An 18418-nucleotide genomic window follows, 5' to 3' on the forward strand; every position below is an offset into this window, starting at 1 on the left:
TTCCGTTGCAGTCTTCCCCTCTTCTAAACTAATGAAAACCCATTCATCACCAGCTATTTCCACAAATGCCCTAAATCTGTGGTTAGCAATGAGACAACCCTACTGTAGACCGTATAGCGGCAAAGCATTAATTCCATCTGCCCCACTCTAGCGAGCATTTAAAAAGGACTTCAGTTGTGTTTCAGAAGAGCAGCGCTCTAACGCATCCCCACCGTGTGCTTTCCCACCCTCACCCCTTCCCCGTTTATGCTTCTCTTGCTTCAAAAGGAGAAAAATCTCGTCTTACAAAAGCCAGCGCTGAATGGCAAGGCTGCAGTTCGATGTTTGCTTCTGTCTCACAGTAACAATTACTGTCAGCAACTAATAACAGTGGCTTCCTTGCTGGAGGAGAAATGTTACTGATTGCAGGTGCCTTGAGAGACCTAATTCTTTTGGCAAATTAGGATCTTAATTATTCATAGAAAACCTAGACAGAACATTAATAAAGGGAGCATGGGGAAAATGGCTCACATACGAGATCAGGATGAACAAATAAAAAAACCTTGCAGCCTTCCCCTCTTTGCACGATGCTCCAGTGGACGGCGGCGAGGTGTGATTCTGTGCTCTGAATCCAGACCCAAGACAAGGTCCTTCTGACCAGCTCCGCGAGAGGAAATGAAGCTTTGCTGTTACAGGACGTGCCAATAATAGAGCCTCGGAAAAAGGATGTGTCCAGTGCAAACTCCATCTGACAGATGCCAATACAGGCCTTCCAGGCTGAAGAGGAAGGTAAATGCGGTCCTGGCCTGGAGCTGGCCCGGCCGGCAGAGCGACAGGCCACCAGCAGCTCTGCAACCTCCCTCGCCTCTCCGGGCTTTGATTCCTCCTCCTCCACAAAGCAGATAATTACCCTCCCTGAAGGACTGTTGGACTTCAATTGCTAGCATCTACGAGGTCCCTGGAGAGCCAAGAGGAGAAAAGGTTAGCACAGGCCAGGCTGGTTAATACCCTAAGTCCGTTAAGTGGTTTTAAACGAGAGGTAAAAATCTTTCTCTTCCCAAAAAGCCGCTGCAGAGCCCCCTGGTAACGTGTGTTGTGTTGTTAGGCAGCCTCACATCAAAGTTACTAACCAGATTGTCTCCCATATCTGTATTTTTGTGAGAACACGCTGAAGCAAGTTCTTGACGGAGGGGAAGCAACCAGGCGCTTCATTGGACATCTCCAAAGGATCAGACCTGGGGGAATTTGTAATTAAATAGCACCATTAATGAAAAATAGGTGACCTAACCCTTTTGAGCTGCTGCATCTGGGCTGCAGAGATCAGCCGCTCCGTTACTCAGAGGAGAGGTTATTTTTAGTTCAGAAATGGTCTGTTTACACTTGACAGCACAGGCGAGCAGGCTCTGAGTGTAACACACCCCCCACATGCTCACGCTGGAAGACAATTTCCGCGTGCACCAGAGAAGGCAATTAAATGTGTGCTTTGGCAAATGTCTGCAAACACGTAATAAAGCCCCCAAATCCAGTGAGGTTCACGGTCCCCTTTCCCAGAGTAATTTATAATTATTATCGTTATTAGATTGCGGTGTGTAAAGGCAGTTTCTGCTCCAGGGGAAAAGAACATGAGCTACAGCACTAATCATCTCTGCACAAGGTCCTGCCTCCTCCGCGAGCTTCCCTCCACCCTACCCAAAAAGCGGCAGCTGGAATAATGCTGGGAATGAGATGCTTGTGGTAAGAGCAAGCAACGCTTTGGACACAAGAGACGTGGCAGCTCCAGCAACAGGTAATCCAAAGGAGCACCACTCGCCCCTTCCAGTCAGCTCACGGCTGAAGCACCGTTTGCAGCCCCGCGGCTCCCTGGGCTCTGCTGAGCGCAAGCCTGGGAAGTGCGAATCAAAGGTACCAAATGCAATTTCCTCGGATGCCGCTGTCACCCGCAGCCGTAGGAAGTTGCAAGGTGGAAAGGGGCGGGAGGCTGATGTCACCTCTGTCCCCACGGTGGGCAGGGAAGGGCTCTGCAGTCTGCCTGTGTCCCGTTCATAGTTCACCGGGGCTCGCAGAGGCTGCCACCAGTGTGAATTGTCACCCCTTTCTCACGTACCCCATCCCCCACTCTGCACACGTCTGACACCGCGTGCTCGGGAGGGAAGAGGGCAGTCTCTCTGCCTCGGCGCCAGCTCCTCGTCCTGTCGTCAGCTTATTTTTCCCAAGGGCTGGTAGAACAACAAGTGAGAGAGGATGCTGTACGGAGTCTCTGCCTTCTGTTTCCACCGATGTTGGGCTAACAGAGTTTCAAATCCCAGCAGGCAACAAACAGAAGACATTTCACTGTAGCCTTGCTGGCTGGAGATATCAATGCCCAGACGTTGTTACGGGTAGATGAAAACAGTATCAGCCTCGAGACTGGTGGCAGGAGTGCCACCTCTCCTGTGATCTCAGCATGGGAGCAGCACAGCTTGTGTGGTGTTGGGGCTTGGGAATTCAAGAATGATACTGGGGAGTACGGAGCCGAGATGAAGGCATGGGGATGAGCTGCTGCAGCAGGCTAGTGCTGTGCTCACAGCTGCTCTTTGCAAGGCCAGAGGAAAGTCTTCTGCCCCTTGGCAACTGCTCTCCCCGCCCGGAGGTGACAGGAATCCAAAGCAAGCCATGCAGGGCTGCGTTCCCAGGAGACAGAGCTGCTTCAGGGAGTGAGAGACAGGTATAAATTAAACAGAGCCAGCAGGGAGGTTTTCTTAGCACAGAAGAAAAAAAAATAAATACAGGTATTCCTTTCCTCCGTCCCATTTTTGGAGTTATGACGCTGGCAGGGAGGAACTGAGGGAGTTAGAGTGTCAAGCGTGTCATAGCCAGAGAGGAGACACATGTCTGGGCAGCTGCAGTCGAGCCCTGAAGGAGGGTGTGCCAGGGCCATGGAGCTGAATCAGCAAAAAAGGACGGGGAAGAGCTTTAAGGTGCAGCGGGGACGGAGAAGGTTCAACAAAGAAGCTGCAAGGAGCTGGGGGGAGCGCCCTGGGATGGAGAAGGCAGCAAAGCTGCAACGGAGCATTGCAGGGACACAGGATCAGCCCTGGCCAGCAAGAAAAGGGAAATGCTGAGGCTTGAAGCGCTGACCTGGGAGGATCCTGCCGGCAGCAGCACCCAGCCCGGCTGCCGCACAGGCAAGGCTTGGGGACGAGCAGCCCTGTGCTGTATTTCCCCCTGAATGAGGACCAGAGCCAGCAGCGGGGGTGACCAGAGCACACCAACTGTCATCTACTGGGTAACCCGGCGGCAGGGCCCCCCCAGGGCTGCACACAAGCTGCCCTAGGAGAAGGGAAAAGGCTGTTCCTGGTAGAAAAGCTTGTTAAGCAGCTTTTTAAGGCTTTCAAAACAGCTGAGTTTGTGTTTGCAAAGAGCATCCAAAGGTAAAGCAGCAGCTGACACAGTGCAGGTTGTTGCAGGGAGGTTTCGGACGGCATGAAGAACCCGTGTGGAGGCACAGCCGTGTTGGATTCACGCAGAGACGGGTGCCCCGGCCAGGGCAGAGATGGAAATGGCTGCACCTGCAGCCAGCAGCAGCAAAGCTGGAACACGGCTCCAATGCAGCGCTGCCGTCTCAGCAGGGAGAAATCAAACAGCCCAGCCCAAAGATTACCCCGGACTCTTTCACTACAGCTGCCTTTTCTTCACCATGGAGATCCAGGGCTTCCCTGCCTGCTGCAGCATCCACAGACGGAGGGGATGCCAGCTCCTGAAGGTGACTGCCACATTACCAAACCTGTCCCCACTTCCACATTTCCTTGCTCAGCAGAACTGCCAGGGGGGATGATTTATCAATACTGTATATCTCACCGAGGAGGATCCCAGCCTCTCCCTTCTCCCTGCAAAACTTCTGGGAAGCACTCCTCAGGTGTTTGTTCCTCCCTGTGAGGGGCAGAAATGAGGGGAAATGCTCCAGGAACAGACAAATATTTCTTTAAGCGCACATAGAGCAGCCACTCTCGGCATCATCAGTGTAAAGGACACACAGAGGTGCCCTGCGAGGTGGGCTGTAGAGGAGCACGTACTCGCTGAGCCCCTCCGAGCCGCGAGGCCAGGTGATGGTTTCCCACCCAGGGGAGACGGGAGGATGAGGAGGGCTGGCACGGGTGCGGGGCTGTCCCCTCGCACGCAGCCCCCGCGCCAGCGTGGGGTTCAGCAGCCGCACACGGTCCGGGTGAGAGAGCAGGCGGCGATGGGAGATGCTGAATTGAGAAGAGTTTCCATGGCAACCCAGCCAGGGGAACCCCCGGAGCTGGGGCTGAAGGAGGGGGGAGAGCAGCGCCAGTGGAAGGCACCTGCTCGGGCACGGCCGGGCATAAACGGCACCGTGCTGGGGCCAGTTCAGGCACAGCACAGACGGGGAAGCCAGCGAGCGCCTGCCTGGGGGAGCGGTGGGCCGAGCCGCACGCAGAGGGTGGTTTTACAGCCGAGATGCAATCTCGGCTGTGACGGGAAGGAAACCCTTATATCCCTAGGGGATCCCAAAGGCTTCTGACAAGGCTTAGAAATGCCAAAATGGAATATCCTACTTGGGGTGGGGCAGTACTGACAGCGCATACAGAAGTGTCACCCGTGTCCTTTAGCCCTGGGGAAGAGGTAAATTCCTAATCTGGGAATTGAAGGCATCTTTCTACATGCCGATTAGCACAGCAACCTCTTTTTCTACTCGGCCACTCCCAAGACTGATCATCTGAAGCAAGAACATGTAGTCAGCACTACAGAGAGCTCTTATTTCCCGCACGTGTCCCACCCTCACAGAGAAGGCTGCTCAAGAAAGACAAGGGATGTATTAAAAGGAATTTTGAATAAAGCTTCAAGACGAGAGCCTTGATCAATCCCTACATGTCACATGTGGAAGGAGACAAACAGAGAAACCCCCACCAGGCTGAAGCAAAGAGACTTCAGACAGCAGGTTACGAAGCGCCTGCGAGAGGGAGGGGAACAACTGACACTCAAAGGCGGTATCAGCCCCCTCCCCGGGAAGGCAGGAGCAGCCTGTCCCAGAGAGGGTGTCGTTTTAATCTGCAGCTAACAGGCTTGCTCCACAAATTAGCATGCACAAGGCTGTGGAAGCATTCAGTATTCAGAAAGCATCGGTCTGATACAAACCTATTTGCTGCTGCTGCAGCAGCTGCCACCGGTGACAGCGAGCTGTGCTACAAGGCAGGCTGTGGAGTGCTGCTTCCTTCCCGGAGGGCACCCAAGGGGACAAAGCAAGGAGGAACGCGTTCAGGCATCGCCGAAACCCCAGACGGTTCCACACCCATCTCGCCTGCCGCCAGGCAGCAGATGGACCCGCACCTCCCAAGCCCGTGCCAGCGCTGCAGTCCGTGGTCTGAAGGCACCAGGAGGCCCCCGCTGCGGGTGGCTGCAGGAGTTTCCCTGGGGGAAACACCTCTGCAGGACCTCACTCCGCCCAGACCACGCTTAAAGGCACCCCAGGGACTGCGTGCTCCCAGGGAAGGAGCTGGCACTGAGAGGTGTAAGGAACACCCACGAGAAGCTCAATCCTTATCCAACTCATCTCTTGAAATAAAACTGATTTTATCTCCAAGCTGTTTGCCCACACAAGTACCGCTCCCTGCCCCTCAGATCCCACAACTCCCCCATGTGTTGGAAAAGGTCAAAGATCTAGTCACTTGTTGCAATAAATATTTATTTGGGCACTGACCATAAAAACTATTTTTGTAAGCCAGAGGATAGAAATAACAGTTCTTCGGTCTCGAGTCATAGAAAGCTCTGACCATTAGAGAAGGCACGGAGGATCCATCCTGACACCAGAACTGAGCTGGCCAAACTCCAGCCTCAGCTACCCTGGGATTTTAAGTTCTGTCTCCATAGGGAAACAACCGTTTCTCAGGAGAGCTCAGCCCTCTCCAGCCCAACTTGTTCCAAACATACGTGATGCAAATCTACACAGGGAGGCCCAGAACCCTACAGAGCAGACCCAAATATAAACCACCCTGCTCACTCTTGGATGGTACAGGAAACAAGGCAGTCCTGCTCCTGGGGTTCTTTCTGTGCCAGAAATGGTCTTTGAACTGACTGATCATCTGGGAAAACAGCATCCCCCCCGGTCTCCAAACCATGGCTCTGCTATCCCTATGGAGAGCAGCCCGGGGCTGGAGACTGAGCCAAGGCAGACAATCGCAGGCAAGAGCATCACTTAAACGTATAGAGCAGGATTATCCCAAGAAGACCCCAGGACCAGCCACACAGTACAACCTCCCCACATGTTCCAGGAATTTTCCTCTCAGTAAATGCTGGGCTATGGCACAGATAGGGGCTGAGCTCATTTTGTCACAGTATTTTTAGACTCTGGCTCAGGGGAGAATCTGTTGATATAAAAAAAGTGAGTGGCAAGCACCAGCCCTTGAAAGGGAAAGAGCAATGACTGGATGAAGGGGAAAGAGAGAGAGGATCTTTATTTCCCTTCACATCACCAAGAATTCAGGTCTGGCCTCTCCTTTGCTGGCGGAAGGAAACATGCTCTTGAAAGACATTCTTCCAGGAGACCGATCCAGCCTGCCAGGAATGGCCCAAGCCAGCAGCATTGTGCAGGAAGGAAAGAGAACGGAGAGGGTTCATCAAAGTGTCCCTTCTCCCCTCACCCACCTTCCCCGTACTCTCCAACACTGATTCAGGTCAGAAGTGTCCACATTAAAAGGTGTCAGATCCCAGTATTCCCAAAGCAGCAGCAGTGTCAGGGCAGTCCAAGCCAAGCAAGCGAGGCCAAGGGATGTTATTTCTCTTCCGCAGCACGCAGTCTGTTCCGCCGCTCCATCTTCTTCTGCAGTTTCTTCTTCAGCTGCAGTTGCTTTTTCTTCTGCAGTGTCTGCTGGACCTTCTCACGGCATTTCTTGTTTTTCTTCTTGATCTTTGCCAGCTCTGCCTTCCTTTTTGCCTCCAGATCTGGATCCTGCAATGGCAAATGCAAGGGCTGTAGTGACACGGCTAGGGACAGTGCCAGCCCCTTTGCCCTTCCTAGATGCCCACGCTGCTTTCTAGCCCGTGACCGAGTAGGTTGCAAAAGTCAGACCCTACTCCAATGCGCTTTTTAATATCAGTCACCCTTTAAGATAACACCTCCCCACCCTGAAGGGGAGTCAGGAGGACACACCACAGCAGCAAGGGAGGAACTGTCACTCCTTTTCCACATCGGTGGCATTATACCAGCTACTGATCAAAGCAGTTTATATAGCAGCAACTCTCACCTTCCCTTCAAGGATCATTTGTTTCCGCTTATTTATTTCTTTCTTCTCATCAAAATCCGTTCCCTCCAGTTCCTGGCAAAGCAAAAATACAGCAGGGCAATTAGTAATCACGTATGACAGGGAGAAAAGCAGAGAGGCTCTAAAGGGTGAGCAGAACCTCACCAGTGTGCACACGTTTGGTAGCTGCCGACCTTCCCCCCAAAGTACCAACCTCAACACTCAGCAGCATAAAAATGCTGCAAAAACCATGCAAGAATAGAGCAAACCCAGGGAAGATAACTAAAACAACCCTCCACACACACACATCCAAGTGCTTCCACTAGAAAAAGGAACAAAAATTCTTACTTATGTGCTCAAGAGCAAAGCTGCGTATCCAAAGAGACACATTAGACTGCAACTAATCTCCTGGTTACAGCCAGCTGCCCAAGATCTCCAGCCCTCTGCACCAAGGGGCTTTGTGTTTGCACACTTACGATTTCACATTGCCTCCTGGTGACGTTCACTTGGGTGACAATGTCAAGCACAAACTGCTCCTCCACAGAGAACTCCTGCAGCTTCAGTTCTAAATCAGGGCGAGACATTTACAGACCAAGGTTGGTTACAAAATCCAGGAGCAGATTCTCAACTAGTAAAAAACCCAATATAGTTCCACTGATTATCAGTGGAATCGTTGTCATATGCTGTGGTCACTCTGACTTCTTCAGGCCTACAGCAAAGGACTAAATCCTCCCCTCTGCCTACAATTCCCCAGAGCATAAGATGTTGCATTAATTAGGTCTGCTTCCTAAAAAAAGATGAAGTCTGAACCTACGCAAAACAACCTGTTCTTTTTGTCCACCCCAACACAAGCAGTAGCAAGGAAGCAGGGAAGAAGCTGGCTGCTTTAATAAAAAGGTTACAGAGCGAGTTCAACACTCTGTTTCTCCTCCGCTAGAAAGGGCAGGAAGACAAACACGTTCACACCTGGAACACTCAACAGCAGAATCAAAGCTGATTGAGATTCAAGCACTCCTGCTCTTTTCCAGCCTTATCCACACAGGGAAGAGAAACCATTTTATGCTGACGTTCTGGTTAACACATTCTGCACTGATGAAATCAGTGCTGCAAGTACCACAAGCACAAAGCAACATATATGATCCTACATTTTCAGTAGCGTTAACGGTGCTCTACTTACTGATTTCATCCTCAATAGCATGTACGAGATGGATGTCGTACTGCGTCACCAGTGTAATAGCTATCCCCTTCCGACCTGGATGATGAAAACACAGTGATATACGAGCCTTGACAAGCAGAGGGAGACAAAGTCCAACCCACGCCAAATTCCTTCCATCCCCAGGAGTTGGCCTAGCACATTATGGTGACAGGGTGCTGAGGGGTCTTTATGTGCTCTGAAAAATCAGTTAGCTATTGGTGCAGATCAGACACAAGCCAGGAGGAGCCATCGTTGCAATCTTAAGGCTGAGCAGATCCGGCGCTGACCGAACAGACCACACTGCAGCTGCTGCGAAGCCTCCTCACACCTGTTCAGGGCTCAGCCCCGGCACTGGGACCCCAGTTTTAGCCAGCAAACGGCACGTGCTTTTTCCTGCTCACCTGCTCGGGCTGTCCGGCCAACCCGGTGAATGTAGATTTTTGGCAGGCCAGGAGTGTTGTGATTAATGACAACTTGTACTGTAGGAATGTCCAAACCTCTGGAATGCAGGGAAAGAGAAGAGAAGTTGAGAAACACTGTTTTAATACATGCAGTTGAAGTTCCTATCCTTGGCTTTCTCCAAGAGCCCCATATTCTCATGAACATGGGACTCTCTATTGGCATGGGCTGGTTCTATGACAAACTCCCTCCTCATGCAACTCCCCAGCAGTCACAAAACGCAATGGCACCTTGCAGCCTGCCGTTCCCTCCTGGACCCAGAGAACACAGGAGGCCTCAAGGAAATCATTCTCCTTCTAGAACACATACCCTGTGTTCTTGCTGCAGCGGAGCAAGCCAGGATCAGAGCTCCATCACACACAATCAGCTCCAGAACACAGCTCAGAGACGTTCTACAATGGAAGCGAACAAACCCGTCCTACCCAAGTAGGGGGAATTTAAAGCTCTCCTCTTGCTAAACCCAGCCTAATCTCTGCAGTGGCTCTGGTGCTTGAAAAGCAGGCTTAAGACTTTTGGCAACAGAGACCGCGTTTTTCCCTTACCTGGCAGCAACATCAGTGGCAATGAGAATCTTAAAGATGCTGGACTTGAACTTTGCTAAAGCTGCAAATCGTTGCCGCTGTAAAGAGAAAAGTCTGTGTGAGGGACATGGTGATCCACAGGACTTGGACAAATGCCTGGCTTGGGGATGCACCTGAAGCATCCGTCGCCCAGATTTGTCCATCACTCACCTGTTTCATCATGGAATGCAGAGCTACAGAAGGAAAGCTGTATTTCCTGAGCATCATGTTCAAGACCTGGCAGTCCCTTGAAGAAAAGAAAAAAAAAAAACAAACAGAATATAAGCGGGAAATGTAAAGCGGACGGATCAGGACAGAGCTGGGCTTCCTTGAGAAGCCCTCGCACTACAATGACCACAACATTGTTAATTACTGAAGCGCTCTGATGGAGGCAGGGAATGGGACACCCACCCTACACCCGCCCACCCCCGAGACTGCTCAAAGGAAAAGGTGTTTCTCTACCAAATTTCAGAAAAGACTAACGAAGAAAACACAATTCCAGCCTAAACCCCAATAAAGTGGGAATCTGGAATCTCAACTAGAAATGTGAAGTCACACATCCATTAAGAGCAATCACGAGGAACAATGCCACTCACTTGCAGGTTTTGGTAAAGATAATAATAGACCAGTCTTCGTGCTCGTCCTGGAAGGTCTGGATTAAGTGGACAAGGTACGCGTCCTTGATCGCTTCGGGTACAAGCAAGTAGCGTTGGTCCAGCTGATCCACTGTCCGCACCCTGTTGGGAGGGAAAGGTGAAGCATCAAGAAGCACCGGTTTGGCAAGCGAAAATGGAACACAAGGGAAAGATAATGGGGAGACAACACAACGGAGAGGAAACGGGATTCTTCATCTGCTCTGCAGAGCGGACGAAGACTTACTCAGACACAGCCTCCCAGAAGAACGGTCTGTTCGCGGCCAGGCCCTTCAGCTCTTTCAGGGTGTCGGTTAGCGTGGCGCTGAACAGCAACGTCTGTCTGCGTGCTGGAAGCGCCTCCAGAATCACCTCCAGGTCCGGGGTGAAGTCAGCACAGCCCTGCTCCAACAACCGGTCAGCTTCATCCAAAATCTAGGTACAGCCACAGATAAGTGAGATCACCTGCATGCATACCTACAAAACTAAAAAAACCTTGAAAGCGTTAAAAAAAAACCCCAAGCATAGAAAATTGCCTTACCAAGAATTTTATTTTTTTGAGGCTGAAAGTGTTGGAACTGCGGAGGTGATCTGCCAGCCGGCCGGGAGTAGCGATGACAACGTGGGGTTTACGGGAGAGCTCCAGCGCCTGCGCCACCATGTCTGCACCGAGAACCACAGAGCCGAGTTACGGCCAACCGAACGCTAAAATCATTTAGTCTGCAAAGCTGGAGAATGTCACGCTCCTTATTCCCACCAGCCTCCACTCCCTGGGACACTGGATCCTCAGCAGGGAGAAAACAAACCGTATGGAACCAGAGCGTCCCCGGGTGCTCTGCTCTCTCCCCACCCCACCATCCCGGGGCCGGTGGAGGTTCCAACCCCCGGGAGGCAGCACTCACCCAGGCCGCCCACCACCACGCAGTCCTTCAGGCCGAGGGGCTTCCCCAGGACACGGAACTGCTCGGCGATCTGGTACGCCAGCTCCCTGCGGGGGAGGAGAGAGCTGAAACGGGGCCGGGCCGCCGCGGCGGTGCCTTCCGGGACCGGCTCTCCCGCTCCGGGCCCTCCCGGGACCGCTCCGTACCTGGTGGGTGTCAGCACCAGGCAGAAGATGCCATAGGGGTCCTCGGAGAGCACCTGCAGCACCGGCAGCACGAAGGCCGCCGTCTTCCCGCTGCCCGTCTTGGCGCAGCCCAGGCAGTCGCGACCTGCGAGGGAGGGAGAAGGACGGGGGCGGTCAGCGGCCGGTAACGGCGATGCTGATACCGGTACCGGGACGGGGGAGGGGGGCGCTCACCCTGCAGCACGGGCGGGATGCAGGCGGCCTGCACGGGCGTGGGCCGGCTCAGCCCCACCTGCCGCGCCTGCTCCGCCAGCCACGGCGACAGCCCCAGCGCCCGGAACTCCGCCATGGCCGCCCCCGGCCGCACCGGGCACTCGCGGACGCGCGTCACCCTGCGCGCCCGCCTCCCTCATTGGCTGACCTCCCTCCCAGCATGCCTGGCTCGGCAGCCGCTTCCGGCGCTGCGGTGACGTTTCCGCCTCCCTGCGTGCCTATTGGCTGGAGCGGGAGGTCTCCATGGAGACTGTGGCACCCGGCAGCCTCCGCGGCTCAGCTGCTTCCGGAGACGTGTCTGAGGCGGGGAAATGGCGTCCGGGGCGGGTGCGGGCTCGGCTGGTCAGGGCGGCGAGGCCGACGAGCTCTTCGACGTGAAGAACAGCTTTTACATCGGGGCCTACCAGGCCGCCATCAACGAGGCACAGCGGGTCAAGGTAGGAGCGGCTCGGAGGGAGCGTAGGGTATCCCTTGGCCCGCGGGTCCGTGCCTTCCCTCAGCTGTCCGGGCGTCTAAAGGCCCAGTCCTGCGGCTCCCCGAGCGCCTTCCGGCAATGCCTGTCTCTCCCCAGTCCGTTTTCGGTGCCCCCCGTCTCGCTGCGCTCGCAGGGGGACGCTGAGGTGGAAGGGGGGGACCCGAGAACGTGTGTGTGTGTGGGGGGGTACCGTGTCTCTGGGGGAGTCTCGCATGTGGAGCTGTGCTGTTGCAGGGTTGGGTCATGGCTGTACAGATCCCTGAGAGAGGTTCTTGTTTGTTCCCTGCAGCCCTCTAACCCGGAGAAGGAAGTGGAGAGGGATGTCTTCTTGTTCCGAGCCTACATCGCCCAGGTGAGGTTGTGAGTGGTGCTTTTGCAGCAGCACAGGCCGAGTGCAGGGCTGGAGTTGAGGAGGTTGTGAGTCTGAGTCCTCCTTCAGCAGTGGAACGCAATGCATTCCCTGCCAGTAGTGCATTTGCTAATGCCATTTGTTGTACGTAGGGTCAGGATGGCCTGGTGAGGCCTCTTTGAGAGGTGCTTTCTTATGTTTAAAATGTCATATGGGTAAATAGCCCTCTTTAGGGTTATGGAATTTTGCTGCGTTTGTAGAGTATGACATGAGACATAAAGTAGAAATTTCCTGTTGTTGTTATTCTAACAGAGGTTTTGGAAAGTAAGCAGTTATTGCCTGCATTCTGAAAAATTAGTAATAGATTTTTTTTTTTGTTGCCTTCAATAGAGAAAATACGGTGTTGTCCTGGATGAAATTAAAGCCAATGCTAGCCCTGAGCTCCAGGCAGTGAGGATGTTTGCAGAATATCTTTCAAATGAGAGTCAAAGGTAAGTCTGATAATAAGCTGGAACTCAAGCCCTGTCCTGCAGGGAATATGCTTCCACGTGGAAAGCTTCTTGTTGAAGTGTGGCCTTTGTTGTGATTTTCTGTGGTTTTGCAATGAATCCCAAAAAGGAAGACTTGTGTGGGGGCAGGGTCTTGTTGTCTTGCTTAGTAATGAAACACTCCCAAATTCTTACCCTTGCTCTTCGTAGGGACGCAATTGTTGCTGATTTGGACAAGAAAATGGCAAAAAGCGTTGATATAGCCAATACTACTTTCTTGCTGATGGCTGCTTCCATCTATTTCCATGATAAAAATCCCGACGCGGCTCTGCGTGCTCTGCATCAAGGGGAGAGCTTGGAATGGTAAGTGGCATCATGGAGGTGTGTGCTGGCAAAGCCACTCTAGAGAGAGTTGCCATAGAAATGTCTGAGGCCTGGTTTATCTCTAAAAAGCCTTCAAACCATTGAGAAACTGCTTTGAGCTTTGCCTTCTAAGTAGTAAATGATTTGGTGCTCGTCCTACAATATCAAGTCTATTGCTCCCTTGTGAAACTTAAGAACCCGATTTATTGATTTGTGTGTGCTCAGAATTGCTGAGATGAGCATTTTGTCAGTACAGCAAGGGAGCACTTGGGAGCTGGCAACCAGCTTCCCTGTTCCGGGTCCTGCTCCACGAACCGCCCGCTCTGTTGGTTCCCTGCGGCAGGAGGCTCATCTCTGGGCACTGGCAGCACATCTGTCTGTTCCTGGGCAAAGTGTAGGGAGCAGTAAAGCCTACAGTTGTCAAAATCACTTTGCTCTTGTTCGTTGCAGCATGGCCATGATGATACAGATTCTTCTGAAGCTCGACAGGCTCGATCTGGCTCGGTAAGTTTGTGTCCCTTTGCTTCTTAACGATGTTTTGGTGGGGGAGCCTTGATAAGAGAATTTTCATCCCCTGGCCTCTCCCAAGGTGCAGCATTTTACCGCCTGCAATGGACAGAAGACCTTGCGTGTAGGTACGGGTACGCTGCAGAACATTTTTATTCTTTGAGTTGCAATAGTTGTGGGGATAATAGAGCTGGATAAAGCTAAAGGAAGAGAGGGACCTCTAGCTTTAATCTCATCTTCAGCAGTGTGGTTTGAAACTCTAATCCTGGGTTCCTAACTCCTCATGGGGAAGTAAAACAGGGAGGTCTTTCACAGATTTTATTGGTAAAATACTGAGATGTTTGTGCCGCATTACCAGCTTGCCGCTGCTGTTGTGCTATAACGATGGAAAAACTGAGAGAAGAAACTACAACATTTAATTTCTGCCTTAAAGAAGTTGCCTTTTCTTTCTTTTACGTGACTCCCACCTTTGCTTCTGCAGCAAGGAACTCAAGAAGATGCAGGAACAAGATGAGGATGCGACTCTTACTCAGCTGGCAACTGCCTGGGTGAACCTGGCCATAGTGAGTATCTTAAATGGGGATCCTTCACCTACAACATCTGAGAAACACCACTCTGTATCTTATTCCTAATTGCTCTTTTCATATCATGCCTTCAGAAAAGCGTGCAGGATTTTTGTTGGTTTTGTGGTTTGTTTTTTTTCCTTTCCTTCAAGTACCGGAAAATATTGGTAATGGGCTTCACAAACTAACTGGCTATTTTGATTGTCAGCCTTTCATCTGTGCTCCTTAGCCTTCAGCTCACACAGGGAAGAGCTAAACCACACTTAAATATTTCACAAAACATTATAATATAAAATGGAAAACTGCAGCGTTACTAGCATCCAGACCTTGCAATTAAACTCCAAGAAAAAAATGTAATGCTCTGCTTAGAGCAGACAAAAACATACAGTTTGGCAGTCCAGACAAGCAGGTGATTGAAAACAAGCAGTCTCCTAAAATTCGGTGAAGTCAAAGGTTATGCGTGCAATAACCTGTTATATTAATAAAACTTTTTTTAGTGTACATTTGGTTTTGTTGTGAAATCTCTCATGTGTAGCCCTTGCCTTACCATAGTGTGCGGCTAGGTTCTCCTTAAGATCTTTCTGCAAGAGATCCCACCTCTAACTGGGGAAGATGCTGCATGTAGAACCTTTCTGAAGTTGGAACTTTTCGAAAAGCCAGGTGTTCATACGTGCGTTTAATTATAAAAATCTCATTCATAATCCTTTATTACGTCAAACATCTGAAGTGGTTCTTTTGAAGTGGTTTTTTTCTTCTTTCTGAATGGAAGCCTGGATCTTTTGATCATTTAAGTGCTTCTTAGTATTAAATATTTTTACATTTCTTTCATCTATGGCCTGACAGTGATCTGTTGTGCTACAGGAGATCACGTGGATGCCAGCAACTGTTAGCATTGGTTCTTACACATTTTATACCTGGGCTTTATAACCCTAGAAATTAACTTTGTGCCCAGTCCGTCAACCGTGGCAAGAACATACAGGTGTAGTGAAACGGTGGGTGTTTGTCTCCTCCCTTTGCAGGGTGGGGAGAAGTTACAAGATGCCTATTACATCTTCCAAGAGATGGCAGACAAATGCTCCTCCACCCTCCTGCTCCTGAACGGGCAAGCAGCCTGCTATATGGCTCAGGGCAAGTGGGACGACGCGGAGGGAGTGCTTCAGGAGGCACTGGACAAGGTACTTTCTGGTTTTGCCAGGCAGAGTTGCTCTCAGGGGTCTATGGAGTAAACCAGCAAGGACCTTCACTGTTAAACTGCATGAAAATACCAATATATTGATATATATCGCTAAGGGTGATTGCTGTATAGACCTACCCTTTCTTCTACTTTGCCTTTTCCAGTAAAGTGAGCTGTGGGTTTGGGCAGAACTTGTTCCTGCAGAACTTGTGCTGGTTGTTACGCTGGGTCGCGGTAAGTCGGATAGATCAGGTGATTGTTCTTGTTTGCAGGACAGTGGCCATCCTGAGACCCTGATCAACTTTGTCGTTCTGTCACAGCACTTGGGCAAACCGCCAGAGGTGAGGCGTGTTTTATTGTACTCCGCAAGTGAATACAATCAGCCTGTTCCTGATGCCGAGCGCAGGCTGCAAGTTCCTAGTGCACGTAGAGACTCTGCTGGGGTTTTGCGGTTTTGTAGGTTCTCATCAGGACTGGGATTAACAAAATAGAGTAGTTCTGGGGTGCAGGGAGCTCACATCTTCAGTATTCAGTAAAGCGTTTGTGGAAATACAGGTGGTGTAGATAATGGTATATACTTGGAGGAAGGCCTGGACAGAAGAAGTCTCTTTAGTTCTAAGTTCAGTTCTCACTGATTATTTCTTGAACCCGCTATTTAAGGTTTACCTTTTAAGTGCAGAGTATGCACAGGTCTTACTGGTTTTAACTGGGGCTGCCAACGTTCAGGACACAGAGAAAATCGGGTCTTTACTCACTGCAAACAAATACGTTGAAGTGTGGTGTTTTAAACTCTTGGCTTCTCATGTTATCTCGATATTTAAATTTATCTGTCTCATCCCTTCAGGTTACGAACCGCTATTTGTCACAGTTGAAAGATGCGCATAAAAATCATCCATTCATAAAGGAGTATCAGGCAAAGGTACTAATTACTTTCTCATATAAAATTGAATTTGTCATGCTTCGTACCAGTATCTGATGGGGCGAGTGGTTTCTTTACCAGTAAAGATGACTGCAGTTCAGAGGGGGCAGGTCCGTGGTCTTTCTCTGTCACATCACTTGCCAGCAAATTTTCTAGCCCTTGTGAGAGAAACACGAGCCAGGTGTTAAACGAAGGAGTGATAGACCTGAACCCGGTAACATCCTGAAAGAACAGCTCTGTGATGTGGGCTCTCAATTTGAGTCAGAAGTTTGTTACTGTCGGACTCTATGCTTGAATAGTGGAAGCATCCTTCTGGAAGAGAGAATTTGGAGAGGGGGAAAGAAGGATAAAGATAGTAGCGAAGAGAAAATGGAACAAACTGAAAAAAATTGAGAACTGATACATGTGAGCTTGCTTCTTAGAATTCCTTTTGCCTTAGTGAGCTGTGATAGCGGTGTTTTCTTCAGCAAACGCAGGTTTTATTAAATTTTCACTAAAGTTCAAGATTTGTTAATTTTATTTTTGTTTCTGATTTGAAGGAGAATGACTTTGACCGGCTAGCCATGCAGTATGCCCCCAGCGCGTGAGGAGAGGGGAAGGAGGCCGTGGCCCTGCTCTGGGGTACCTTGGGAACTGGGGTTGGTGTCCAGAGCCTCTCTGGTAACACGGCAAAACGCCCTCTGCAAGGGGGTCTGGCGTAACTCGCTGTGGCAGGGTCTTGCAGTCCAGCAAAGCTGGTGCCAAACCTGTATGTAACAGTGGCTACTTGAATTTGGTAGCTGAAAAGCCTGCGTTGTGGCTTGCCTGGGTCCTGAACTCTGCTTAAAATGCAGTGTGAAACAAGAGTGTGCAACTCTGTACCTTAAACATTCCTAATAAAGCCTTTTCTGGATCTGTGTGCCCCTTGATTTCTGGAATTCAAGTAATTCTGCTCTGGGACTGAGCCCTGTCATCTGTACCGAGGGCACGCTGGTGGGAAGAGTATGAAGGTTAATTTTAAGCATCTGCCTTCAGTCCATGGATGAATCCTGAGTTATGGATCTTCTTTCAGCCTGACAGGTGACTCCGCCGTTAACTTCATCATCCTCTGGAAGAAGCATACGCAGCTGCAGGGGTCACTGCTGGTGAGAGGGAAAGCTTCCCCCAAAATAAAAATAATCCGATGGTAATAGGCTCGGCCTTAATCTTAAGTTGGTAGAATGCAGTAGCTCCTGTCCCGGAGCCAGCAAAGTACGTCCTGCAGCGCGTGTGGAAGTGCGCTTGTCACCGGTCACTTCTGAAACGGTGGTGGCTGTCAGACCTGACGTGTCGTGGAACATAACGTGACCCAACGCTACGTGGTGATGCTTTTCAGGGGCCGCGGACTCCTGGGTAGCGTTTGAGGCTACTGTGTGTGTCGGGTGATTGTGTTCTGTCAGAGATGCAAAGAGCAGATGCCCAAGTGGAACCCTCAGCGCGGATCTGAACTCTAATATTTGCATTATCTTCTGGGTTGCGTTTGGGGAGGGGGAGAAGAGGGGTTTGCGCTACACTGTAAATGTGTCTCCCTGGCGTTTCCTTTGTGCCCACCTCGGCCGAGGTTGCTCTGAAAGGGCTCATTGTCTCTTTCCTTGGCTTGTTTAGTGAGCAGCGATTTCCAGTGAGGGGTTATTCATGGTCCAGTCTGGAATGAATGTTTCCTTTGTGGAGCTGTCTGAGGGAGATGTGAAAGGGGCTTGTGTGCTCGGGGGCAGCCATTACCCACTTGATGGGCCATGATAAATTGACTTAAAAATGTAAACAATAAAAGCAAGTGGCATAGCAGGAGCCAGCGCTGGCCCTGTGAGAAGAGGGGAACATGTTGTCCCGACCTCCGAGAGGAATGGGTTTGTGTTTTCTCATTGCTGCCCCAGACCAATTAGAGAGGTTCCAGAGAACACAAAGGCTGAACGGCTGCGGTCAGAGGACTTTAAATGAGATAAAACTCATTTCTATTTTGTCTGTTTCTTTCGCTATCAAGCTGGTTCGAGTTACAGTTCCATGAGTGCCTGGGAGATGATGATGATGATGGTGATTATCTCCAGTAGAATCCCACAGCTGCCATTTAGCCAGTAGTTCTGGTGCATTAGGACACAACTGAATTCCATTTCCTCCTCCATGGCTGAAACCGAATCCCACTGCGCTGCGCCAGCGCCTTTG

General features: G+C 50.8%; 2 protein-coding genes across 4 annotated transcripts; one reads left to right on the plus strand and one right to left on the minus strand.

Annotated features, from left to right (window-relative positions):
• Positions 1–5641: 5641 nt before the first annotated feature.
• DDX49 (DEAD-box helicase 49) lies at positions 5642–11564 on the minus strand. Of its 3 annotated transcripts, none has more exons than XR_012584445.1 (14): positions 11364–11553; positions 11151–11274; positions 10966–11051; positions 10605–10726; positions 10311–10498; positions 10028–10168; positions 9603–9678; positions 9414–9490; positions 8814–8911; positions 8395–8469; positions 7694–7782; positions 7221–7292; positions 6330–6925; positions 5642–5871 (listed from the first exon to the last, which is right to left on the minus strand). XR_012584445.1 is itself a non-coding variant. In XM_074565341.1 (13 exons), the coding sequence occupies exons 1-13, from the start codon at positions 11476–11478 to the stop codon at positions 6749–6751; spliced, it is 1440 nt and encodes a 479-aa protein (XP_074421442.1). In that variant the 5' UTR covers positions 11479–11564; the 3' UTR covers positions 5642–6748. The 3 variants fall into 3 exon arrangements, 1 of the variants encoding a protein (XP_074421442.1); XR_012584444.1 differs by having other exon boundaries at positions 5642–5878; positions 6311–6925; XM_074565341.1 differs by having other exon boundaries at positions 5642–6925; positions 11364–11564.
• A 70-nt stretch (positions 11565–11634) lies between these two features.
• Positions 11635–17132, plus strand: COPE (COPI coat complex subunit epsilon). The gene is made up of 10 exons (XM_074565353.1): positions 11635–11839; positions 12167–12229; positions 12617–12717; positions 12925–13077; positions 13528–13581; positions 14066–14147; positions 15167–15322; positions 15594–15662; positions 16166–16240; positions 16780–17132. The coding sequence occupies exons 1-10, from the start codon at positions 11714–11716 to the stop codon at positions 16825–16827; spliced, it is 927 nt and encodes a 308-aa protein (XP_074421454.1). The 5' UTR covers positions 11635–11713; the 3' UTR covers positions 16828–17132.
• The last annotated feature ends 1286 nt before the right edge of the window (positions 17133–18418 follow it).

This window comes from Larus michahellis, chromosome 23 (genome assembly GCF_964199755.1).
Source record: "Larus michahellis chromosome 23, bLarMic1.1, whole genome shotgun sequence".
NCBI lineage: Eukaryota > Metazoa > Chordata > Aves > Charadriiformes > Laridae > Larus > Larus michahellis.

What these genes read in the sequence shown, in the direction of transcription:
- COPE (XM_074565353.1), top strand. Translation starts at nt 11,714, where the DNA reads ATGGCGTCCGGGGCGGGTGCGGGCTCGGCTGGTCAGGGCGGCGAGGCC. An exon ending in GACAGGCTCGATCTGGCTCG is followed by an intron (nt 13,582 to 14,065) that starts GTAAGTTTGTGT and finishes TTGCTTCTGCAG; the next exon opens with CAAGGAACTCAAGAAGATGC. An exon ending in TTCAGGAGGCACTGGACAAG is followed by an intron (nt 15,323 to 15,593) that starts GTACTTTCTGGT and finishes TCTTGTTTGCAG; the next exon opens with GACAGTGGCCATCCTGAGAC.
- DDX49 (XM_074565341.1), bottom strand. Translation starts at nt 11,478, where the DNA reads ATGGCGGAGTTCCGGGCGCTGGGGCTGTCGCCGTGGCTGGCGGAGCAG. An exon ending in CATCCCGCCCGTGCTGCAGG is followed by an intron (nt 11,275 to 11,363) that starts GTGAGCGCCCCC and finishes CCTCCCTCGCAG; the next exon opens with GTCGCGACTGCCTGGGCTGC. An exon ending in TTCTGGGAGGCTGTGTCTGA is followed by an intron (nt 10,169 to 10,310) that starts GTAAGTCTTCGT and finishes CCCTCCCAACAG; the next exon opens with GGTGCGGACAGTGGATCAGC.